We start from the raw sequence: 23,148 nt of genomic DNA on the forward strand, positions 1-23,148 counted from the left end.
TAAGTCTCTGCAATGGCATTTTAGGAATAACCTTAGCATGAAGCCTTTACTGTATTAATGAATAGCAACAATAATTTTTGCCCTCAAGTTTCTGTTCTGCACCAAGCCTCTATGAGAATCACATATAATTTACATTTGTATGAGAATCACATACAATTTACATTTGGATTTTTAGTCCTGAAATGACCTATTATGAAGAAGTGGAACTCATAGATTCTTAAAGCCTAGGGCCAGAAAAGGCATTTAGATAATTTGATCTACTGTGTATTCATCAATGACTACTACGTATTTCTGCTATCAGTCAGCCTTGCATTGAGCTCCATAACCTATATTTGCCTAAATTTTAGTGTCTGAAAAGGCATCTGGTCTCAATAGTATTCTTTAAGTGGATGAAATATCCATTCTTCATTGGTAACTCTTTTCAAGTTTAGTTATCCCTGCCATTAAATAATTGTCGCTTTCTGTGATTTATACTCTCAGCTGTGATATTTTCATCTGGCAGTATCACAAAGTCATTTTTCATATACAGAGTTTTGGAAGTGTTGCTATTTTATTTTTCCTCAGGGGTCGGGGAGATATGTGCATAAAAATTCAATTGTAAAAAAAAATTACTGAGATGTAATTATTTTTGCTTCTGTTAAAGCCATATGCCATCAGCTTCTTCTTGGAAATGTAGTGCTAGTCGAGTCTTTTATGTGCACAAAAGTTGGACGCCCTAGTTAAAAAAGTTAGTGCTCTGTTCTAGTATGCATCATACCATATCTCTTGCAGACAGTGCATAAGTTATTTTTGGAAAACATGTGTAGACATGTTTTCAAACAACTGCTGTGATTTTCCAAAAATTTTGTACTGTAGATGGCAGGAAATTTCAGCCACCATCACTTTCTAATTCTTTAGCTTGTTTCTCTTGGGAATGTGTGTGCTTGTGTAAATGGAATTTGATGTAAGATAGAATAATCCTTTAGAATTAATAAAAAACTGATTAAAAATATATATTACTGAATACATACACCTTAAAAATGGACCTTTATATATTGCTGAAAGATCCTGGTTTGCAGTTTAATTATGAAACTGAATAGTATCATCTTGTACAAGTTTTGGAAGAGTACCATGATGTAGCCATTAACAGGGAGTACCTAATTTTCCATAAATAATTAAAAAGGAGATAGTTTTCTTTTTCTAAATAATGAAGCATTCTTTAGAAAAGTATACTAATTTTCATATTAGGTACTAATGGCTGTTTTCATTTTGCACTTCTGTAATGTAAAAAAATGTAGTTTTCCCAGTTTTGACTGTTTATAGGGATATCAGTAATTATTTTCACTTACATTAAATGTAACTGAGTTTCATTTTTTATGACTGAAATGGCTGTGTTGATATGATTGTATGCTACTATTCACTATGTTGCAAACTTAAAATCAAATCTTGGATGTCACAGGTTAGATACTTGTGTATTAATGTGTTTGTGCTCTATAGTGATGTTTTTCTCTTTTTACACTGCTGTGAAAAACAGCGCAGTTTTCACAAATTTCATTAAATGTGTCTCTGTTACTTCCATAGGTTGTGTAGCACGAACAGTTAATTCTCCCAACCAACATCTATTAAGAACTGATGATGTTATTAGCTGCTGTTTGGACCTGAGTGCCCCCAGCATCTCTTTCCGAATAAATGGTCAGCCAGTCCAAGGAATGTTTGAAAACTTCAACATAGATGGCCTCTTCTTCCCAGTTGTCAGCTTCTCTGCAGGAATAAAGTTAGCATCCCATGAAGTTTGTGTGGCTTTTTGGTTTTTTGGTTTTTTTTTCAAGTCTGCTTATTTTTCTTTTCTGTATAGATGAATATGCTGAATATTTCCCTGGCTGTCTGCTCTCATTTCTCATTATGACATCTGCTTTTTTTGGCAAAGTTCCAGTTCTTGGATAGTGAGATCTACAAAGAAGTCCTGAAGATACAGTGCATCTGTTGCTTTTCAGCACACCAGTGTATTCTGGTAGTTTGCAGATGTATCTTAGAAACAGCTTTTTAATAATTTCTTTGCTGACACATTGCTGCACATTCACTCCAGAGCAGCATTTTGCATCAGCCTTTGATATTAACAATATATTTTCCCTAACGCACCTGTAATGAGGTAGTAACTGTTATTTAAAGAGGCATTATCTGCACTTACCTTAAGAAATAGTGGGTGTACACTTCCTTTTCTGCAGCATGAGTTAATATGAATTCAATCTATATTCTGGTTACTGTATTGGTTTTCAATAAAATTTCAAGTCACACTTGAGGTGCCAAACATCTGCTTCCATCTATTGAGCAATTTGAGACTATAATATTAAAAAACATTACGGGGTGTTCCAGCAGGGAGGCAACTTTATCAGAACTGGCAAAGGTGAAGGCTGAAAGCTGATTTCTATTGGAGGCAGACCAGAAGAATGCCACAGAAGCTAAGAGCTATCACAAAGAGCACACGCCCATCTCTTATTCCAGATGCAAAATACAGACCTTCAGACTGTTACCAGAGAAGTTATTGACAGATATTATTTGTGTGGTGCATGTAGTTTTTTTACTGTGTATTGGTATAGCATTAACAAAAATTTTGTAAGATACTCAGTAAACAAAAAAGAGACAAAATTCTTCTGGTTCAAGGCCAGTCTTTTGCGTGTTTTTGATTCCTTCTGGATGGCAATGTTCTAGGGAGATTTTTCAGTATTAGGTCATTGCTATGTCATGTTGGTTTAATGTCATTGCTACACAGTTATTACCTCACTGAATGAATTTTTCATTTTGTCATGAATAAGAGTGCTTTCCCCTGGATTTCTGTTAATATGAAAAATAAAAGTTTTAGAGAAGGAAATTTAGGAGCTTTTGTATTGTGTCCTAAGAATTTACTGTTTTTTGAGAGAAAAGAAAGAACCGCAGGGTTTTAGGTTCATTTCTCAAATGAGATTGAACAGAGACCTCCTCAGTGGAGAGAGTTCTGAAGTGCTTGATTGATTACTCTGGGTTTTAATCTCTGCCTTTGGAGACTCAAAAGGCTGCTGCTTACTTTATAGGTGTGCTGAGTAAACTGATTATTCTCTCTCTGCGAGATGGTTGGTCCCATGGTTTTAAATGCTTCAGTGCAGTAGAATTAACTAGAAAAAAGAATTGTTTACTTTTCCCATGTTTTTTCAACCTCCTATATCATAAACTCCAACAGCAGTTAGAGAAAGTTGAACTGTAAACAATGAAAAGAAGCAGCAATATTGACATTCCCCCGCTCCCCCTTTCCACCCCCCTCTTTTTAAAATAGCATTTAATATTCTTTAGGCTTAGAGACTGATTAAGCTTTCCACCATAGGTGTCTTGGTTATCTAAAATAGTTCTGATACTTACAGGGTTCGTTTCCTGCTTGGAGGTCGCCATGGAGAGTTCAAGTTCCTTCCTCCACCTGGATATGCTCCATGCTTTGAAGCTGTCCTACCAAAAGAGAAGCTGAAAGTGGAGCACAGCCGAGAGTACAAACAAGATCGTAGCTACACAAGAGACCTACTGGGTCCCACTGTCTCTCTGTCACAAGCAGCTTTCACTCCAGTTCCTGTAGATACTAGCCAGGTATGGAAATGAAAAGATTGCCTTTTCCTTTTCAAACACACACATATTACATGCGTATTTTACTTCTTTTGGTTGAATTTGTACCTTGTCCCAAATTTGTTTTATTCTTTGGATTTGTTGAGATCTGGTTTGCACAAAGTTTGTCTGTTATGAAAGTTTGGGTGGCATGTAAAGCAGCTTATCTCTAATGGCCTGTTCTTCTCTTATCTCTTCTCTCTTTAGATTGTTTTGCCTCCCCACCTGGAAAGGATTAGAGAAAAATTAGCAGAGAACATCCATGAACTTTGGGTTATGAATAAGATTGAACTTGGCTGGCAGTATGGACCAGTATGTACCTTCCAACTTAAATTTCTGTTAATTGCATAGAATGATTCAGCACATTGGTTTTAATGTACTAATGGGACTGCATTTTTCACCATCCCCCCAAAATTAGTAAGGTTTTAAACACCTTCCTACTGAAAGCATGTGGACGCCAATGGCACTTGGGCGTTTTGGAAAAAAAATCTGGTATTAAAGCTATGTGGTGCTGAAATTTTCAGTCTAACTGTTAGCACAGAAAGCACATAGTGAGTTTTTCACTTCCTATGTTTTCTTGGAGCAAGATGTCCAACTGCCTGGTGGAGTAAGCCAATGAAAACAGTTATTCTTGGTTCTCTTTGCATGTGCTGACTGACATTACTCTTTTAGAAGTCCTAAAAAGTATTGCCCATAGAAAATTCCATTAAATCTGATTTTTTGCTTTCCTGTTTGCTACTTCTTCAGTCTGTATTAGGTGCTCTACATAACACTTTTCTGATCTCTTTCCTACATTTATGGAGTATGAAAAAAATTTTCTTTTTGAAGTTAATCAGTAAAAAATTATATGTGCTATTATGCTTGTTATTTGTTTCCCAAATGTTCTTTTATGAAGAAATAGTGCTCTGAGGAGTATACAGAAACATGCAGTAGGTACTAGATATAAGTGTAAAAATATGTATGCATTCTATTTTTGTTACTAGAAAGATTTGGGTCTTCTGAGGAGTTCAGGTTATGGATGTAAGGTAACTGGGCATAGTATTTATTTGGTGTGGCATACAGCAGTACTTAAAAGTATATTAGTAACAGAGAAGATCTCTAGATTTTGTTGAAGGTAATTTCCCCATGAAATCAAATGCAAAAGCTCAGTAAAATTAATGTGTGAAAACACTTTAATTGTAGTGTAATCACACCAACTGTGAAGTAATCTGCAGGACTTATAGTATACCATTACATATTGAGAGTCTAATTGTACAGTTGAACACTATTGAAACCATACATGATAAGTATCAAGTTAAGCAGTGATCAAGTTAGGTTCAAAATTAAATCTTTTAAATTACCTTGCTTTAATGCATTGTGGTGGGGAGTTCTCTCTTTGGGATCGTGACAGAGTATATGCTGATCATTTTGTGGAGGTTGATTTCTTAGTCATACTGGTTCCTCACAAATTATTTTATCAGTTTCACAAAGTCACAGAATAAGCTGAGTTGGAAGGGACCCACAAGGATCATCAAGTCCAACTCCTGACCCTGTACAGCCTATTCCCAAGAGTCACACTCTGTGCCCAAGAGTGTTGTCCAAAGCCTTCTTTAGGTCTGCCAGGCTTGGCACTGTGACCACTTCCCTGAGGAGACTGTTCTAGTGTCCAGCCACCCTCTGGGTGATGAGCCTTTTTCTAATATCCCCCCTAAACCTCCCCCAACTCAGCTTCAGGCCATTCCTTTGGGTCCTGTCCCTGGTCGCCACAGAGCAGAGATCAGTGCCTGCCCCTCCTCTTCCCTGTATGAGGAAACTGTAACTGCAATGAGGTCTCCCTTCAGTCTCCTCCAGGCTGAACAGACCTCAGCTGCTCCTCAGATGCCTTCCCCATCTTCATTGCCCTCCTTTGGACACTCTCTAACAGTTCAATGTCTTTCTTATATTGAGGCACCCAAACCAGCCCCCAGCACTGGAGGTGAGGCTGCCCCAGCTCAGAGCAGAGCAGGACAATGCCCTCCCTTGTCTGGCTGTGATGCTGTGCCTGATGTTCCCAGGACAGAGTTGTCCCTCCTGGCTGCCAGGGCACTGCAGACTCTTGTTCAGCTTGCCATCGACCAGGACCCCAAGTCCCTTTCCATGGCACTGCTCTCCAGTGTTTCATTCCCTGGTCTGTTCGTACATCCAGGGTTCCCCCATCCCAGGCGCCAAATCTGGCAGTTTTCTCTTGTTGAATTTTGTAGGGTTGATGATTTCCCGGGCTTGTAATTGGTCCAGGTCTCTCTGCAGGGCCTCCCTGCCCTCCAGAGAGTCAACAGCTCCTCCCAGTTTTGTATTGTCTGCATTTAAGCCACTGTTGCCGATTCTAGTTCTCTGAATTCATGCACTGCAGTTATTGAGTAGTGGGGGAAGCCATGGCATAGAAATTAGCTTATTTAGATGTGCACAAGTCCTCTAATATTAGATTTTGTCTTTAGCTCAGAACAAGAGACTTTCTATGTAGCTAGTACTGTTTTTTTACCAAGTCTAAAAGTTTAAAGGCTAATAGACAGAATCTTTAAATTGCCCTCCAGATTAAAAAAAAATCTGCTGTAGTATTTTATATTCCTCCTACATATCTGGGTCTGTATGTATTGTCATCAAAGTGATACCCACTATTGCATGTCATACTACTGCATTCTGTGCATGCAAGAAAGTAAAATAGCAAGTTCACGTGGAAAAACTATGGACTTTGTTAATTTGCTTCATTTCAAGTCTGAATATGTGTACTACTGAAATCATCAGACACATCTGCGTATCTTTCTTTGTGTTCAATGTCACTGCACATTTAAAACCAGCCACAAGAATAAAGAATTTATGGATGCCATGAGTTCTGCCACTAATATTATGTGTTTGCAAGGCAGTAGATTTTTATATTCTGCTCAGAAAAAGAAAAGGAAATGGGAAGGTAACCCACAAAATATGTTTACTGTATAATAGAATTATTATACATTTTAGTGGTAGAACAGAAATAGTGTCACTAGAGGAAATATATTAATATTGGAATTTTGATGAAAATATGTGACTATTAAGACTTAAATTAGCTGTACACAGATCTAAATGGAGAGACTATACTCAGTATTTTGGATACAGATTACCACAGAACTTAGGAATCTGTAAATAAATGTTTTCAGTGCTGCTAAAATGTATTTCTCATTTTATCTTCTATTAATTTTTAAAAGTAGTTTGATAGTTGGGTTGCCTGTATTGTCTGTCCAAAGAACATTAATCCAGTCAAATCAAAATAAGTACCCCCTGGAGACTGTAAAGATTTTTCATTCCAAAACATAAACAAATGACTGCTGTTCAATTTGAGAATTATGTGCTTGGATCTGAGTGCGAAAACTACTTAAGTCAGAAATGTTATAGAGAAATGTGATTTTTTAATGAGATCAAATAAATTAGATTAAGCAGTAGTATTTTATATAAAATAAATAATGTCATTTTTCAATAACTTCCACTTTGCAGGTTTAAAGGTTAATATGAATGGTGAATTTATGGTCCATCAAAGATTGACACAAAAATGTTATAATATATTGTTTTTAAAGTTGTCTCAACTATGCAGATGTTAACAACTGCATTGGGATCCTTTAGATAGTATTTTCAAACTTATGTATTTTATCAAGCCTTTATAGGTGTTATTGGCTGAACTCTAGCACAAGATGCTAAATTGAGAGCTGTAGAGTGCTTGGTAGTCCCAGCCTCCAAGGTTGCCTTTGTTGGTTATAGCCAGTGTTAGAATAAAACTGTAGGAAGAAAGCAGGTTAAATTTTTTTTAAATCAAATTTGTAGGTTTATAAAATATAGGATTTTGTAAATTATGGTCTATATGCTCTCGTATCACTACACTAAAAGTAAATTCATGTTCCAGTCATATGTGACTTCTGAACAGTCTCATTCTACTTCTGTGGTACAGGAAATAACTTAGAAATAAACATTTTCTGAATTAAGAGATGCAGAAGATTCCTTTTATATTGTTATTTTAATTGGGTAAGGATTTCAGTACTATCTGTATCAACATAGTTATGCAAACTAGATGTAGAATTTTTGAAAACATGGGGCTGAAGATGAGATGGTACTTTATGGCTTAAAAGTTATATGTTAAAACAATATAGATTGCACTGTTCTTGAAGTTTGCATATTTCCCATGAACATTTGTATAATAGCATGTACAAATTAGCATTTATTACACTTGAGAATATGCAGATCTGAAGTTTATTTGCAAATGCAAATTCTGCCTTGCTTGAACACAATGATCATGCTCTGAGAATACAAAATACTTTCTGTTTTGAAGTACTGTCAAGTCTGAATAATTCTAACAAGATCAGCTTTAAGTACCTTGTGGATTGGTCTGGTTTTAAATTTCTTTTAGTTTTTAAAGGCATGCTAAGCTTATTTTTTTACTGTTTTCTTAGGTTAGAGATGACAACAAAAGACAACACCCATGCTTAGTGGAGTTCTCGAAATTGCCGGAGCAGGAAAGAAATTACAACTTGCAAATGTCACTTGAAACACTGAAGTAAGTTGCTAGAGCTTTTGAAGCTTATAGTTAAAGAGTTTCATAAGGAGATTTTGCAGAATTATAAATTGACATGCAAATTAAAATTTGATGTGTAGGTGAGGGTAATAGTATGTGAATGAGGGAGTGAGATGATACATTAATGAATTATGTACTTGGCACTGAAAATTACTTTGATAGTCTTTTTAGAATTATTGTGATAATCCTGATTGCGAAATGACAATTCAGACAGTTTTTATCTACGAGGAAAGAAAGAGATCCAAACTTTGGGAAAAAAAAAATCTTTGCTTCTTGTTTGATTTAATTAAATTTAGTTTAATTTCTTTTAATTTTCTTTATTTATAAAACACACATTGACACTCACTAGATATTTAAATTAAGAACTTTGCTTCAGGATCCCTTGCTGCTGTTCCTGTGTCATTGCGCATGTTGCCACAGAACAAGCAGTAGTAGGCATTCCCTCCTTTTCTGGATGAGTGGTTAGATGTGTGAATGTCGTGGAAGCTCTCCAGTTGGAATGCTAAAAAATTTCAATGGGACATTTAAAAGTTTGTTGAAGTAATCTAGTTTTCTGGTTTACAAAATACAAATCCTCACCTCAGCTTTGTCAGTCAAGGAGGTGTGAGTTCTTACTTTGCTGTGAATTAATTGAAAAATTGATTAGTGTAAGTAATTTCTCCAATATATATCATTATACGTAGCCAACATGTAAAAATATTTCTCAAACTGATGAATGTTAGATGGTAGATATGGTTCTCCAGTCACCTGTTCTTGAAATCTATTCATTTTCTTTTCTTGTTAGAATATAGTTACTTTGTACTATTCAGAGTTTACAATGCTTATACATATTACTTTTCTGTGAATATTTTTCCTATATTATTAAAATCTTTGCCATGTAAACTGATAGTGAAATATAGTGTTTATACTCATAATAAGAGGACTTTATACCCTCATAGTAGAAAGCTTTGCAGAACACTCCTTCTAGAACTTCTTGCAGATTTCTTTTCAGGCCAGCTTATTTTCTCTACTTACTGGTCTACTGTTCCCATAGTAAATAAATTACTCAGTGAAAAACTGAGTACTTAGGGTTGTAGTTAGGACCCTAAGTGCTAAACAGTTTCTGGAGGGATATTTTGCCATTATTTAGAGGTAGACAATTTAGAGAGAAATTGAACTGGGAGGAAGTTCAAATTTTCTGTTGGGTAGATGTTGGAATTATAAGGAGAGTTTTTGAGCATTTCCCATCAGCAGAGCAGTGTGCTAAGGATTCAAAACACATTATTCCATTCTGTTTTATGAAAACAAAAAAGATGATGTCATTAACTTTCACTGCAGTTGGATCTTTTCCTAAAGCACTCTATATAATATGGCTCAGGCAGCAGAAAAATCGTGCTCTCATAATTTAATGCATGCTGCTAATGTTTCACTAAGTACTGAACATTTAAAGAGTCCTTACATGATTACTGGTTCAGTATTCAGTGCTTTTCTAATCTAACCCTGTAAAAAAACCCCAGGTTTTTGTTATATAAACATACAAGTTATGGATTACTCTTTTAAAAAAATAATTTTATTGTTTGCTCAAGAAAGAGTCTTTCCATTAAATGGATGATATCCCAAATATAGGCATTCAGTCCTTCTATGTGTTTCAAAATTTGTATATTTATTAGAACTAAGTCTCCCTTACTTCCTTGTATTAGTCCTTTTCTGATAAATGAAGTTTTGTAACATTGAGCTGTATTTGTCATGTAGACATCTGTTGTGCTGGGGCTAGGAGCTCCTTGCTCAGTTTGTTTCTATGTGCTTGAAAATGTGGAAAGATTAGTGCATTAATCAGTTCTAGGTGACCCATAGATAATTACATGAATTGTAACCTGCCTAGTCCTCTAGCTGTTAGCCTTGACAGAGGGGAAAAATGGGGAGAGGGAAAGAATGTTACTTTAAAGCTTCTAATAATTTTCTTTACAATTTGCATCAAACTACATATTTGAAATAGTTACAGGACATGGAGAATAAGGCTGGCTGTGATTGTGTTTTCCTTTGTGGTTTGTTGTCAGTTTTGTTGCCAGATGAGAGAGTTAGAAACCAAGGAAGATCTAAGTCATATTTTCTGATAGAACATTTCTTTTCCATATACTGAAAGCTGTGTATATTTTTAAATATGATTGAATACTTTTATAAGCTATAAAAATTATATACTGTCGGAAATGTCAAGGTGCAGGAATGAGTTGCCTCTGAAAATGTCATGGGATTAAAATATGCTTACTCATACTGTTTCTATACATACATATATATATTTTTTATATTTTGCTCTTGCATATTTTTTGTTGTTCTTGCTTATTATTTTGTGACTGACTTTCCCGTTTCTATGTATTTACTCAGTCTTGTGTGATAATTACATGTATGATTGTGGTGATGAGAGCTACATTCAGCCACTTTTTGTTTTCTTGCTTAGGTTTGAAGTACTTTAATTGTCTTTCAGATTCTGCCAGTACAGTCTGTCATTTTATCCTCCCGAGGCACTCTTATTTGAATTTGTTTTGTTTGGACAAAAATAACTACTGGCTTACATTACAAGAAAATTAGGGTTACCATAGGTTAGCTTCTCTGTACTGCATTTCTCTATTAGATATGTTCTCTCTCCGACTTATGCTGATGATAGCTGCATAGGAATCAGTTCTTTTTATGACAGTTGAAATTTAGCTGCATGGTGTATTCTTAGCAGATAGTGTGTTTTGCAGAAAGGGGTCACTGGATATTAGTTTCCTCATTTCTGATTTTACTGTCTAATTTTAAATCAAGCTTCAGTCTGTAGCAGTAGTACTTCAAGTAGCTAGCACTAAAAATATGCTGTAAGAATCTCCTTGAAACAGACAATTCATCTGCCAAGTGAAATAATGTTAGAAGAGTATTTATGCTCTTCTTTTTTTCCCTTCAGTCAGTTCAAGAGCAGTAAACATAGTTAAAGCAAGACATAGAAAATGCCATTTTAGCTAGTGTCAAGAACAAATAAAAACCTTGTTTCACACCTGTCTTCCACTTCAGGGAAATTTGGAATGGAGTCCAAGGCATTTATAGCTGTGATTTCTTCTGTAATCAGCTTCTATCAAATATATGGTTATCACCCTCAGGTTTTGAGAAAATTCTCATCTGACTCCAAAGTTAAGTCTCTGACTTTTGTCTAGGTTTTCTATTAATCTCAATGTCAATATTTTATTAAGGTACCTAGACTAAGGAAAGACTGTAAGCCAACACTGAATATAAATGCAGGAACAAATAATTAATAATTTACAGATCAAATCCTGGAGACAAATGAGACTTAAAATTTATGCTTCTGAACAGTGTGACTATAAGGAAATCAGGAAGTCTGAAGTAATCAGAAACCTAGTTAATGCAGTTGACCCTGTTTTAAGTTTATGTAACTAGTGTGTTTTTTTCTGAAATTAGCTGCATTTTGCAGTCAGCCACAATGGGCTGGTTCAGTGACTCTGTGGTATAAACCTTGTGGTGGGTACAAGACACATTGTCTTGATTGAATACGACGGCAGTTTTGGACTAATGCTATCATACATTCTGCTGTCAGTTCTCTCTTCAGTGGCATGTCCTAAAAAACTCCAGATCCAACTGAAATCTCTAAATAATAGCTTCCTCAGAAACAAGACACATTCTAAGGATAAGTGATATTTTATGCCTTTTTTCTTTTTATAGTTGTGATATAAATAACAAAACATAAAGATGTGGGTATGAAGCAGTATGAGTGAGTATGTAAGGGGTATGAATAAGTATGTAAAGCAGAAATAATAGTTCAAGGGCAATCTTCAAACTGATACATCATCAATGAAGTATGATATTTCCATTTTGAACTACCTTAATCATATTTTTACTAAATTTTTGGAGAATCTTTTGGCATTTTCTTAACTCTTATCAGAAGAAGGCTTATTACATATACAAAAAAGCTGGTGTTGCTATTTTCATATTATATTGTAATAATTTCCATAGGTCTCCTTTGTTTTATGCTGCCATTTATAGGCACTATAGTGTGCCTATAAACAGTAGGAACTCTAAATATAGAAAAATTGTCAGTAATTAACCCCTGATTTCTGTGCCCTAGAACCCTGCTGGCATTAGGCTGCCATGTTGGAATTGCTGATGAACGTGCTGAGGAAAAAGTGAAAAAAATGAAACTTCCAAAGAAGTAAGTTGAAATTCAATATGTCTTCTTGTTAGGCAGTGTGAATTGAGTCAGTTCTATTTTAACAATTCAGTATTTGCACTGCTAATTTTATTACTTCTTGGGCATGCATATACATGCATGAATTCTCAGGAATTTTCAGAAATACTTGCATACCATAATTCGCAGTTTTTCTTCCGATATGTGTCACCTGATGTGTAGACCAATTTTAGGGTTTTTTGTGCTATGTTTTAATTTCTGACATGCATTGTTATGTGTTCTTTTTCTGTATCGTGTGAATCACAGAGACTTTTCAAAGAATTTTTACGGTAAATTTGCCAATGTATACTGCGGATATTTAGTGGTGATCCTTTTGAAAGTTCTCAAATGGCCACGATTTGAGGTGTAGAGAGCTGGTACAATCACCTGACTTTTTTCTAAGTGATCTGTTGGCAGCAGCATTGCTAGGACTGGGCTTAGCCTGGTAAGGTGTAGTGGCCTCCACTACCACAGCTCTGAAGCCAGCTATCACTGCCCAGCCAAGTTACCCTGGCTTCTTAGTATCAGTGTACACACACAGAATTTGGGAATTTGGACACAGTTGAGATAATGGAACTTTAGTTTCATCTGCCTATCTGATAGCTCTACTGCCCAACAGACACTTGAGCCCATGGGATGAAGGAGGATTATATAATATGTAAAAAGTCAGAAAGGTAAATGCCACAGTTTTACTAGGAGATAACTTCTGCATGGTTTGGTAACCCTGAATTTAAGATAGTAATTTAGTTTCCTTGGTTATGACTCAGAGCATTGGTAACTGCTGGTTGCTGCACTCCTGCCACCAGCAGCAACTCATTGCTCTTTGCAGGAATGTGCTCTGTGCAGAAATAGCTGTTCCTCTGGTATTGTATATCTCTCTTATTTACAGCAATCCTTCACTGACCCATAGCCCTGCATTACATGCAGTCCCTGAGGCCTGTGTAACAAACCAAAAGCAGGTGCCCCATTCTGGCAAGATTCCTGCAAGCTTCTTGGTAATTCTTTACTACAAGGTAGCTTTAAGAACCTGGACCATCAAGTCTTTGATATCTACCACACTGCACAGATTTACATACCGTTAATATTACAGGTTCAGAATCCTTGATGTGGTGGCTTTGCCAGAATGAATGGGAATAAAAGCATGGAATTAAATTAAATTCCCCCCCAAACTGTTCTTCAGTTTCAGTATCCCAAAATAACTGTATATATCGCAAAGAATAAAAGATATCTTGGGCCTTCTGTATTTTCATTTTGAATTTCCTGGGCAGAAATATATGTACATTTGCAAGATTGTTCAAGTGAATCAAATTTCCTGCTTTTGAAAAACGGCAACTAAATCTCAAGTCTGAAGAAATTATGTTTTCTAATCTAAGAAGACCAGTAATGTTGAGTCTTTTTAATGTCATTAACCATCATAACTTTCGAAACCTGAAGTTGTACTGTACATAAAAAGTCAGAATTTTGATACCTCATATAATGGACTGAAAAAACTAGCAAAAAGGAAACGAAAATATTGTGGCTATATTCTTACAAGCTTGTGCAGAGGAGCATGACAGGAAGAACATGGTAATTGCCAATCTGACAAGTGTGCTAATTTCATATGTTTCACTGTTTCCATTACTGTCTTGTTTTACTAATCTCACTGAAGTGACTTCAGAGATACCTGATGAGAGGGAGCTGTGAGGGCAGTGAACTCCTGTGTAATAGAAACCTGCAGGATGGGAATTATATGGATGGCTGATTTTGGAATTATGTTCTTGAATTGTTGTTTTCAAACTTAAGTTTTTACTTTTTACTGTGGTAATTCTTAAGGAAGATTCAACCTCTTATTTATAGATGGTAATCCCTCTTAAATACCTGGTCATTTTAAATTATTGTTTTCAACAAATAATTTGTTTAAATTTTTTTAAAATGACTGTCACAGAAGAGAATTAATTAAGATTGGTAAAGTATTTAGATATTTTGGGATATAAATGGGGATAAATACTGTTTAATTTTATGGGTTTCACTCTGTCAGTACAAATAAAGAAAATACAAGAAAATTACCAAATTGTTTAGAAAATAATTGAGCAATTATTTAAACTAGTCATTCTTTATACACCCCAGGGTGTATAATTTCAATGAGAGAATTGTTGTTGTTTATTTTCCACAGACTCCTTTTGTTTCAACCAAAATCATGGCTTTGTATGCTGGAGGAGAAATAGGATCATAGAATAATTTAGGTTGGAAAAGACCTTTAATGCTTTACATCCTCTATTGAAGGATTGCTCATAAGTATAGTAGGACATTTCTATAATTAATTTAAAGCGAATAACTTTACAAAAGTAGCATTCCTAGGAGCACTAAAAAAAAGTGAAGAAACTGCCTTACTATTCTGAAGTCATGCTTAAATTTTGAACATTTGCTCCTATGATTTGAAAGATAGTTAAGGTATGAATTATGGAGACAAACTTCCAAGGTGGATTTTAAAACTGGCCTTGAGTAAGCCATTTGACCTGCTCTGTCTCTTAGCATCCCTTTATGTTACAGGAAGAATGTATTTTCTCTATTCAGTAGGACTAGGTAGAATTTAAGAAGTATTTTCATCTGCTTCAAGGTAGCAATAGTATTGTTGATATAAACATTTAGATAAACAACATCTTAATCTACTACTTTGAATATGTGACATTACTAAAATACTTTAAAAACATTTTTAGTTCCAACCATTTTGGGTAGCTTTCATTACCAGTTGCTTCACCCCATCAAGATGCAATTAGCTTGAAACAGAATCAAAATCAAAACCAAATCAGTAATCAAGTTTACATTATTATTCTTTATGTTTGAAGGCAGATGTCATATTTATATTGATATGTTGCATAGATGTAATTTCTTTCTTTTGTGTTTTCTCTTAAATTTTTTTCTTGCTGAAAAGTAACTGCAAGTTCTGTTTTTTTTTTTCAACAGCTATCAACTATTGAGTGGCTATAAGCCAGCACCCATGGATCTGAGTTTTATCAAGCTGACCCCCTCTCAAGAGGCTATGGTGGATAAACTAGCAGAGAATGCTCACAATGTGTGGGCAAGGGACCGCATCAGGCAAGGCTGGACATACGGCATCCAGCAGGTGAGTGCTAACTTCAGACACTTGAAACAGCACTTATCTATTGAGATACTTCACAACTAATGGAAATAATCGTGGTACACAGTCAGGGAGAAACAACTAGTGAATGCACGTTTGTCAGTCAAAGAAGACAAAACCACATAATTTAGCAATCCTGTTAAATAGCACTATGAGACGCTTTTACAAGCCGTATTAAAAAAAAACTTGGTAGTATATTGTTGTTTGCTATCTAGATCTCAGGGTGAGAAAATTGCATGCAGGAAGCTAATGTGCTCCAGTATTTTAGGAAATGTAAATATTGACTTTCACTAGGGGAATCATTTGAATGTTTGCAGTTCTGGGAATTGAATAATTTTGTTTATCTAGGAAAATCAGAATGTAAACTTCTGGTAATAACTTTGCTAAAAAAATATGTTGTATTTCTGGCAGAAGATGTGTTTAAGTGAAAATAATTTAAGTCAATCTCAAAGTTCCAGTTCTACTTTAGTCGTTCTGCTCCAGTGAATAGGATTAATATTTGGTGGTTATCCCAATGTGCTACAAGGGAGGAGAGTAAGAATAAAACATGGTGGATTATTAAAAGCAAAACTCAGGTTCTTTGGTTTCTTTAAAAACCCCCAAAGCCAGTCAATTTTGTATACCATGAGCCTAATTTAGTATTTTTCAAGACAGCTTCTACATCAGTTTTCCCTTAAGATTTTCTATTTCTTTGTGATGGATTATGCATTTTATATGCAAAAAGGCCTCTTCACTTGTGTTAATAAATGTGTGACAGCATTTCACAGTGACATTTTAGGACAATTTACCCCTTGGGGAAAAATGAGTTTCATGGTTTTGTGCTGAGCATAAAAGCTCAGCTTTATTATTTTTGTAAAAAAAAGAAACAGCTGTTTTGTAGGTACATACCCTTCTCTTCAAAAACAATGGCTTGGTTTTTGCCAAAAATTTGAGTTATATATTTCAGTGCCACATATGTCAAATTTTGTTCTTCTACAGGACCAAAATTCATTCTATTTGCAAAACTTTAGTGTAAAATAATAAAATAAGCTGAGTTTTTATATATCAAGTTAAACACTTCAACTTATTACATACAGGTATGCTCTTGTGACAGAATAAATGCTGCATATCTGCATTTCAGTATTGTTCATTACAGTATCTTACTGTGAAGTTGTCATTGTGTTACTTTATAAGCTATTTAGGAAATATACTGTTCTGGGTCTAGACAGACAGTGAGTCAATTCTTGTGTTTGCAGACTGGAATATATGTATATGCTCTACTAGAAAAACACTGAAGGTAATTCAGTGTTTGTGCAACTCCCCTACTTTTCCCAGGATCAAATTTTTCCATAATACTGCACCTTTAAGAAAGAAGTGACCTTTTGAAGTGCTGTTAACATTTCTGATGGAATATTAATCATGAGAAGTATTGGAAGTAATGATTTTCTGTTGTCAGATGGGGGAGGGGATTAATTAGTTTTGAACTCACTGTTTCCATCCTATGTTTATGGAGTCAGTGCACATTTCTAGAATGAAAAGCTGTATGCTCAGAAGTATTTCTGCTGCATCAAAGAATGCACTCAAGAATTTGTACCATGTCTCCCATTTTTTTTATTCTTCCAGAAGGCAATCATTTTCAATACAGGACCTTGCCAACTGGGAGCTTTGAAATGAATGAACGTTGGGAAATAGTTACAGCATCGATGGAAACTTGACATAGCCCAAAATTAAATGTAATTTTGCAACAGAATTTATTGGTTAAGATAAAGTTGTGAAGTTTCTGGATTCAAATATCTTAGCTAATTATATTTCTAACTGACTTTGGGAGAATTTAATCCTATGACTCACACATAGCAAATTTTCTTAGATCTTGAAGACGATTTAACCTACCCTTTGTATCAGTGTATTTTTGAAAAAACCCACAAATATTGCCATATTTATTGGAGGGAATTTGCAGCTAAATTGCATGTTTTCTAAATTAGTGAGGTATTAAGTAGGAAAGTCAGTTAAATGGTGATGTCAAAAGCTTTCCCAGTGTTATGGATTTGGGAATGATATGTAAAAGATGTAATGGGAGTGGGTGGCAATAAAAAAAGTCTCCTTTACATCCTCACAGTATTTTTATTATACACTGTCTTTATGTATGTTTTGGTGCTCCTGTTGATATAGAAAATTCTGCATTTGAAGAGGTGTGATGTGACAATAATAAACCTTTAGTTTTATTTTGGTTCCCAAAAGGCAGTGGAGTTACTTAAGGTCACAACTTGAGTTTTAAAAAAACACCCTCCAACCCCCCCAAAAACATTGACCAGACAAGTCTAATATGGGATATAACCTAAAATTAAACACTTCAGAAGAATGCTGAAGTCTGTCTTATGTTCTCAGTGCTGTACTTAGGGAAAGAGACTAAACTGACTGTTGAACCTAAAATGTTGTAGCCCTGTGAGGAGATGTTTTTGAGCCTCACCAGGAGAGAGCAGAGGGGGAAAAGGAGAACTCTGATCTACTCACTGAACAGCTCTCTGTATTTTATCCACTTACTCCTAAAATAATTTCCTGAGGGAAACGCTTGGAACTCTGGCCTTCCCTAGACTCTCTTCCTAATAAATGTCCTGCTCACTGAACGACAAAATATAACATGAAAATTAAATCTCTACTCATTTATTAAAATTTGTAGTCTGGTGTGAGAAAATTCATGGCAACTAGAAGTTTTGTTTAAAACCTCTTAGCCTTGTAATTACTGAGTGGTACATTACCCATTTTTCAAGAGTTTTGAAAGATGGACTCCACAACCTCACAGATGTCTGACTAGAGAAATAGAATTTAGGTATCTGCATCCTTTCTGATGACCAAGGACAAATTTTTGTATAAAAACATTATTAGAATGGTAGCCCCTAGTTAAGTTCTCAGGTATTTTTTTAGCAGTTGGTGTGAATCAAGCTCTGATTTTGACTACTGGGTTATGATCTGAAAGAGTCTTAGGCAAATGCTTCTGCTCTAAATCTTGGCAGGGCTTAGGTATATATATTATATATATTTAACTGTTCTTCCTTATCAGGACAAAGAAAGTTACGGGCATGCAGAGAAGAGTCTGGAGAATGTAAAACTAAAAAGCTTAAGTGCCTATGAAACTGATCATACTTGGAGTTGGAAAACCAATTAATTGGGGTTTTGCAGTATTGAGTGCTTATGGTTTAAACATCCAAGAATTTTTTGACTAACTAGGGACTTTTGTATCCTGAGTTGCCCACTGAGAATGCAGTGTAGTGGTGCAGTGGGCAGTGTCATAGCTATGCTTTCAGCAGAGCGTGATTGTTAAATGTGGACAAGAACTCAGCAATATTCATGATCTTGAGGAAGCAGATTTATAAGACCGACAGTATACTTTACTGCTTTATTCCTGGCGGACAAGTTGCCACAGTCTCATGGATAGTTAAACAGGAGGATGATATACTTTTTCATCAATAGTATGTCTTGCAGAAGCTGCCGTGCTTTGAATGTTGATGTTGATTTGCTCTTAATTTCATAATCTTTCTCTTTTCAAATGTTTTTTTTCTTTTGAGAAAAGACCAACAACTGAGTTTCAGGAGTGTTTACTTACAATATACAGATAACAAATACCATGTATTAAAATCCATAAGAAGAGAGCAGAAGGGCAAGGTACTCCTTTCTGAGTGCAGTGCAGAGAGGCCTCTCATTTAGCTGGCATACATATCCCATGGCAAGCTGCTAGCTCTGGCTGTTGTCCACTGCTACGTGCTTCTGCTTGACTCCAGTGGGTTTATTTCATGGGCTGCATTTTGTCATCCCATCATATTACTGTGACATGCTACAGCACTAGAATAAAGTGATGTGATGATCTGCTGTGTAATACTATAAACAGATCTTGCAGAGCTGTAAAATAGTTTCTTTAGGGAAAGAAGCTTACAGCTGTTTTAAAGTAGATGAACTAATCACTGGGAAATATGTTATGAACAGCAATTGTGCTGTGGCTGTAGGATGAGTTAAATAATCTAGTAGGTCTGTTCAGTATGAGCCTCTTCATTTTGTGATTACAGTAGTTTCACGAATACAAGCCGCACGGATTATAAGCCGCACCCCCGGTGCCTCGACAATGTTGCTGTCTTTGTCAATAGATAAGCCGCACCCCGAATATTAGCCGCACTTTCGTTCGTGCGCAGCTTTCACAAATTGGCCAATTAGTAACAGGATCGCGGCATAGCGGGCTTTACTGGCTCGGGGCGGGGCCAGGCAGGCTCGGCCCGCTCATGGTTGCCGACGGGGCCGGGTGGCCCAGCTCAGCGCCACGGCTCGGCGGGGCTGGCCGGCTGGTGCTGCCGCCGCCGCCGGGCTCGCTGGCCCCCCTCTCCCGTCAGCACCGCCCCGCTGCCGCGTTCGCTCGCCCGGCTGGCAGGGCTGCCGCCGCCGGGCTCGCCGCCCGCCCCGCTGCCGCTTTCACTCGCCCTGCGCCGCGCCTCGCGAGCGCCGCGCCTCGCGAGCGCCGCGCCCGTCCCGCGGCGCTTTCGCTCGCGGTGGCGGCGCTTCGCTCGCGGCGGCGGCGCTTCCGCGAGCGGCGGCGGCGCTTCGCTCGCGGCGGCGGCGCTTTCGCGAGCGGCGGCGGCGCTTCGCGAGCGCCGCTTTCGCTCGCCCCGCCGCCAGGGCTGCCGCCGCCGCCACCAGGCTCGCCGGCCGCCCCCTCCCGTCTGCACCGCCGCCGCGTTTCCTCGCCCTGGCCGGCACTGCAGGCCCCCGCACCGCCGGGCTCCCCCACGCTGCTGGCCCCGATTATGCTGGGCTTCCCCCGCTGCCAGGCAGCCCCACCCGCCGGCCTTCCTGCTTCTGCCATGCTCCCCTGCACTGCTAGCCCCAGTTCTCCCGGGCTCCCCCGCCATGCTGGCTCAGGCTCTGCCGCCCTCCCTGCCCCGCCCTGCTGGCTCAGGCTCTGCCGCCCGCCCCCACACTGCTGGCCCCGCCTCTGCCAGGCTTTCCCACCTCTGCCGGGGCCGGCCGGGCTCCAGCTTGGCTTGGGGCTGCCGCGGGCTCTCACTTCCGTGTTGGCAGCTTTTAGAATTTTGTTAATAGATTAGCCGCCCCGGAATATTAGCCGCACTTCCGGGTTTCCACCAAAATTTTGGTCAAATTGGTGCGGCTTGTATTCGTGAAATTACTGTATATACAATGAAAAAATTAAAGGGATACTGTCAGATATTTAATGCATAAGCCATTTCTTTCTTTAAAAGCTATTGGGGAAAATGCCTTCAAACTTCCAGGTTTTTTTTCTTGTTCTAAATCCATCGCTGCTTGTCGGGCTTTTTTCTTAACAAGATATAACAGTACTTTTGTTCTGCTGAGTATATACAGTATTTTTGTTCTGCTGCTGCAGAGCCAGCCAGCCAGCCAGGAGAGGGAGCACAAGTTGGCAAATAAATCCTGTTCCCAGAACTGTCCTGACAGCTGTGGTGACACTGATCGTAAACAATATTTTTTTTGTAGTACAGACTCATAGTTGCTTATTGCTCCATGAAGGGAGAAAGCAAAAGGAGCAAAACAGGTAGGAAAAAATATGTATTTCTGTTTAAAAGAACACATTAAGTAGCAAGGATAAGTGGAAAAACAAGCATAAAAATCAGCATGAAAATTCTTGACAATGTCCCTTTAAGAGAGAGCATGATTACCTGCAAGTTGATGGTCTCGGAACTGGGGAAATGGTAAATGAACAAGGGCAGATACAGGAGTTATATCCAGGCAAAGAAGCAATATATCCTTGCTCTGAATGAATTAAAATAATCACATTTATGCTATGAGAGAAGACTTCTTTTTTAAATTTTTAAATTTATTTTTTGCCTTTATGGATTTTGATATTAAGTCCTGTTATAATTACATGAGGGTTTTTGGGTTTTTTTGTTACTTTTAAGGATTTTTTTCTTAACAGGGTAATGGGATAATAGTATTGAAGTATAAAAGCATGTATTTGTGACAAAGTCTTTGCAATCTAATGGAAAATATTCAGAACTCTCATAAGTTTATCCACGAACTTAGGGTACTTTTTGGCATATCAATGAATTTAGGGTATTTTTTGACATTCATAAAGCTATGATTTTATGCATACAGGAGAATCCCAACATCCATATGAATAAGGAAAAGACAGAAAAAAAGAGAGTTGAGCTTAGAAATCAGAAAGCAAATGAAAATAATTAAAAGTACATTACCCGCCTTGTCCCTCTTCCTGAATACATGCCTCCCCACTGATTGTAGAGATCACAGGCATAGATTCTTTCACGTTTTACTTATATACATTGTCACGTGTCCAGATAGCTTAGTCAAAGAGTATCTTGCTTTTTTTTCATGTTGCATTGTGTTCTGGCTAGAAAAGCTAACAATCAGAAATCTCATTTATGCTGAAAAAGGAAAAAGTATTAAAAATGTCACAGCTTTAACAATTGTTTATAAATATTGGCAACCTAAAATTTTCCTTCCACTGTGTGAAAAGCATCTTAAAAATGACGCTCTGCAGTTCCTGTCCTAGAATAGTCTATTGGTATTTCCAAGCAGTTATATGAAATCTTACTTCTCCTTGGCCCAAAAATTCAAGACATTTTGGTCTTTTAAAGTCAGGATCTTATATTTTTCAGATTTATATTAAAGAAAGTATATGGCATCATTAATTGATCAGGAGTTTGTCTTCTCAGACTGCCTGAGGCTGCAAAGCAAGAGAAGCATTGCTCTGAAAAGTCAGGCTGGGTGAAATATGCATGTGTGGGAAAAATCAAGTTGCTACTAATTTTTTCATTAAATATATATAAAACCAGCATCCTGTTCTTGTAAAAACCACTTATGTTACCTCACTTTGACATTTTACATGATTTATACCAATATATTTGTAGTCAAGGCACATTCTGCCAGGCATTCCATGTGGCTGTGGTCCTCAGTGAAGATCCAGAAGCTGTACACATATTGGTAAGGATACACATGCTTCCAAGGTTAGAACTCAATTGCTAGTATTCCAGGTGAGGAATACAAGCTCTTATTTGGTTGGATACATTTGGATCATTAATATTGCTAAGAATACAGATTTGTGAGGACTTTATCGTGCTCTCTGGCTCTAATGCTCTGGACTTTGAAAATTTCTTTTTTGTTGAATGCCAGTTTAGAATTGTATTTTTCCTTTTCCTCTATAAGAGGATTTTTAATTTACCTGGTTTCTTGTTAAACATGAGCTGCTGTGATAGGTATGGAGAAGCTAGCCCTCCAGATAGCGAGGCATGAAAGGTGTGGTGTAGGTAAATGATCCTGCTCATGATATCTGTGCTGCACACACACAAGGTGGCTCGCTGGTTTTCTGGCAGCACTGCTGGCAAAGCTTGCCCCATATAATTTGTTGTGGCAGTTTCTCAGAAATCTCTGTGCTAGTGAGAGGTGTGGATCTTGCGTGTCGGCAGAGATATGACAGCAAGCAGAATCAATTCACAGCTGTGGAATGAGGGTTTGCTAATGGTCCAAAGGGAGCTAAGAAAACAACAGCGCATTTGTCTCACTGGATGTGTGCTGAAATACATTTGTTTTGTGCTTGTAGTTTAACAGTCTTGCTTATGAAAATAAAATAATTTCAGTACCACACAGAATATGTATCTATGCAGCTCTATTACTTAAAATCATAAATATATGTTCCCAATGAATTGTGATCATATTTTTCCTGCACTCTTCCTA

General features: G+C 37.2%; 1 protein-coding gene across 15 annotated transcripts in view; it reads left to right on the plus strand.

Annotated features, from left to right (window-relative positions):
- The window catches only part of RYR2 (ryanodine receptor 2), a 386,994-nt gene that overhangs the window by 211,292 nt on the left and 152,554 nt on the right, over positions 1-23,148 (plus strand). For all 15 annotated transcript variants that reach the window (XM_033055730.1, XM_033055733.1, XM_033055736.1 and 12 more), the window contains 6 exons: positions 1,561-1,753; positions 3,372-3,588; positions 3,811-3,915; positions 8,034-8,137; positions 12,246-12,329; positions 15,288-15,447. In XM_033055730.1, the coding sequence (XP_032911621.1) occupies positions 1,561-1,753; positions 3,372-3,588; positions 3,811-3,915; positions 8,034-8,137; positions 12,246-12,329; positions 15,288-15,447 (863 nt within the window). The remainder of the gene's footprint in view (positions 1-1,560; positions 1,754-3,371; positions 3,589-3,810; positions 3,916-8,033; positions 8,138-12,245; positions 12,330-15,287; positions 15,448-23,148) is intronic.

The sequence above is a fragment of the Catharus ustulatus genome, chromosome 3 (assembly GCF_009819885.2).
Source record: "Catharus ustulatus isolate bCatUst1 chromosome 3, bCatUst1.pri.v2, whole genome shotgun sequence".
NCBI lineage: Eukaryota > Metazoa > Chordata > Aves > Passeriformes > Turdidae > Catharus > Catharus ustulatus.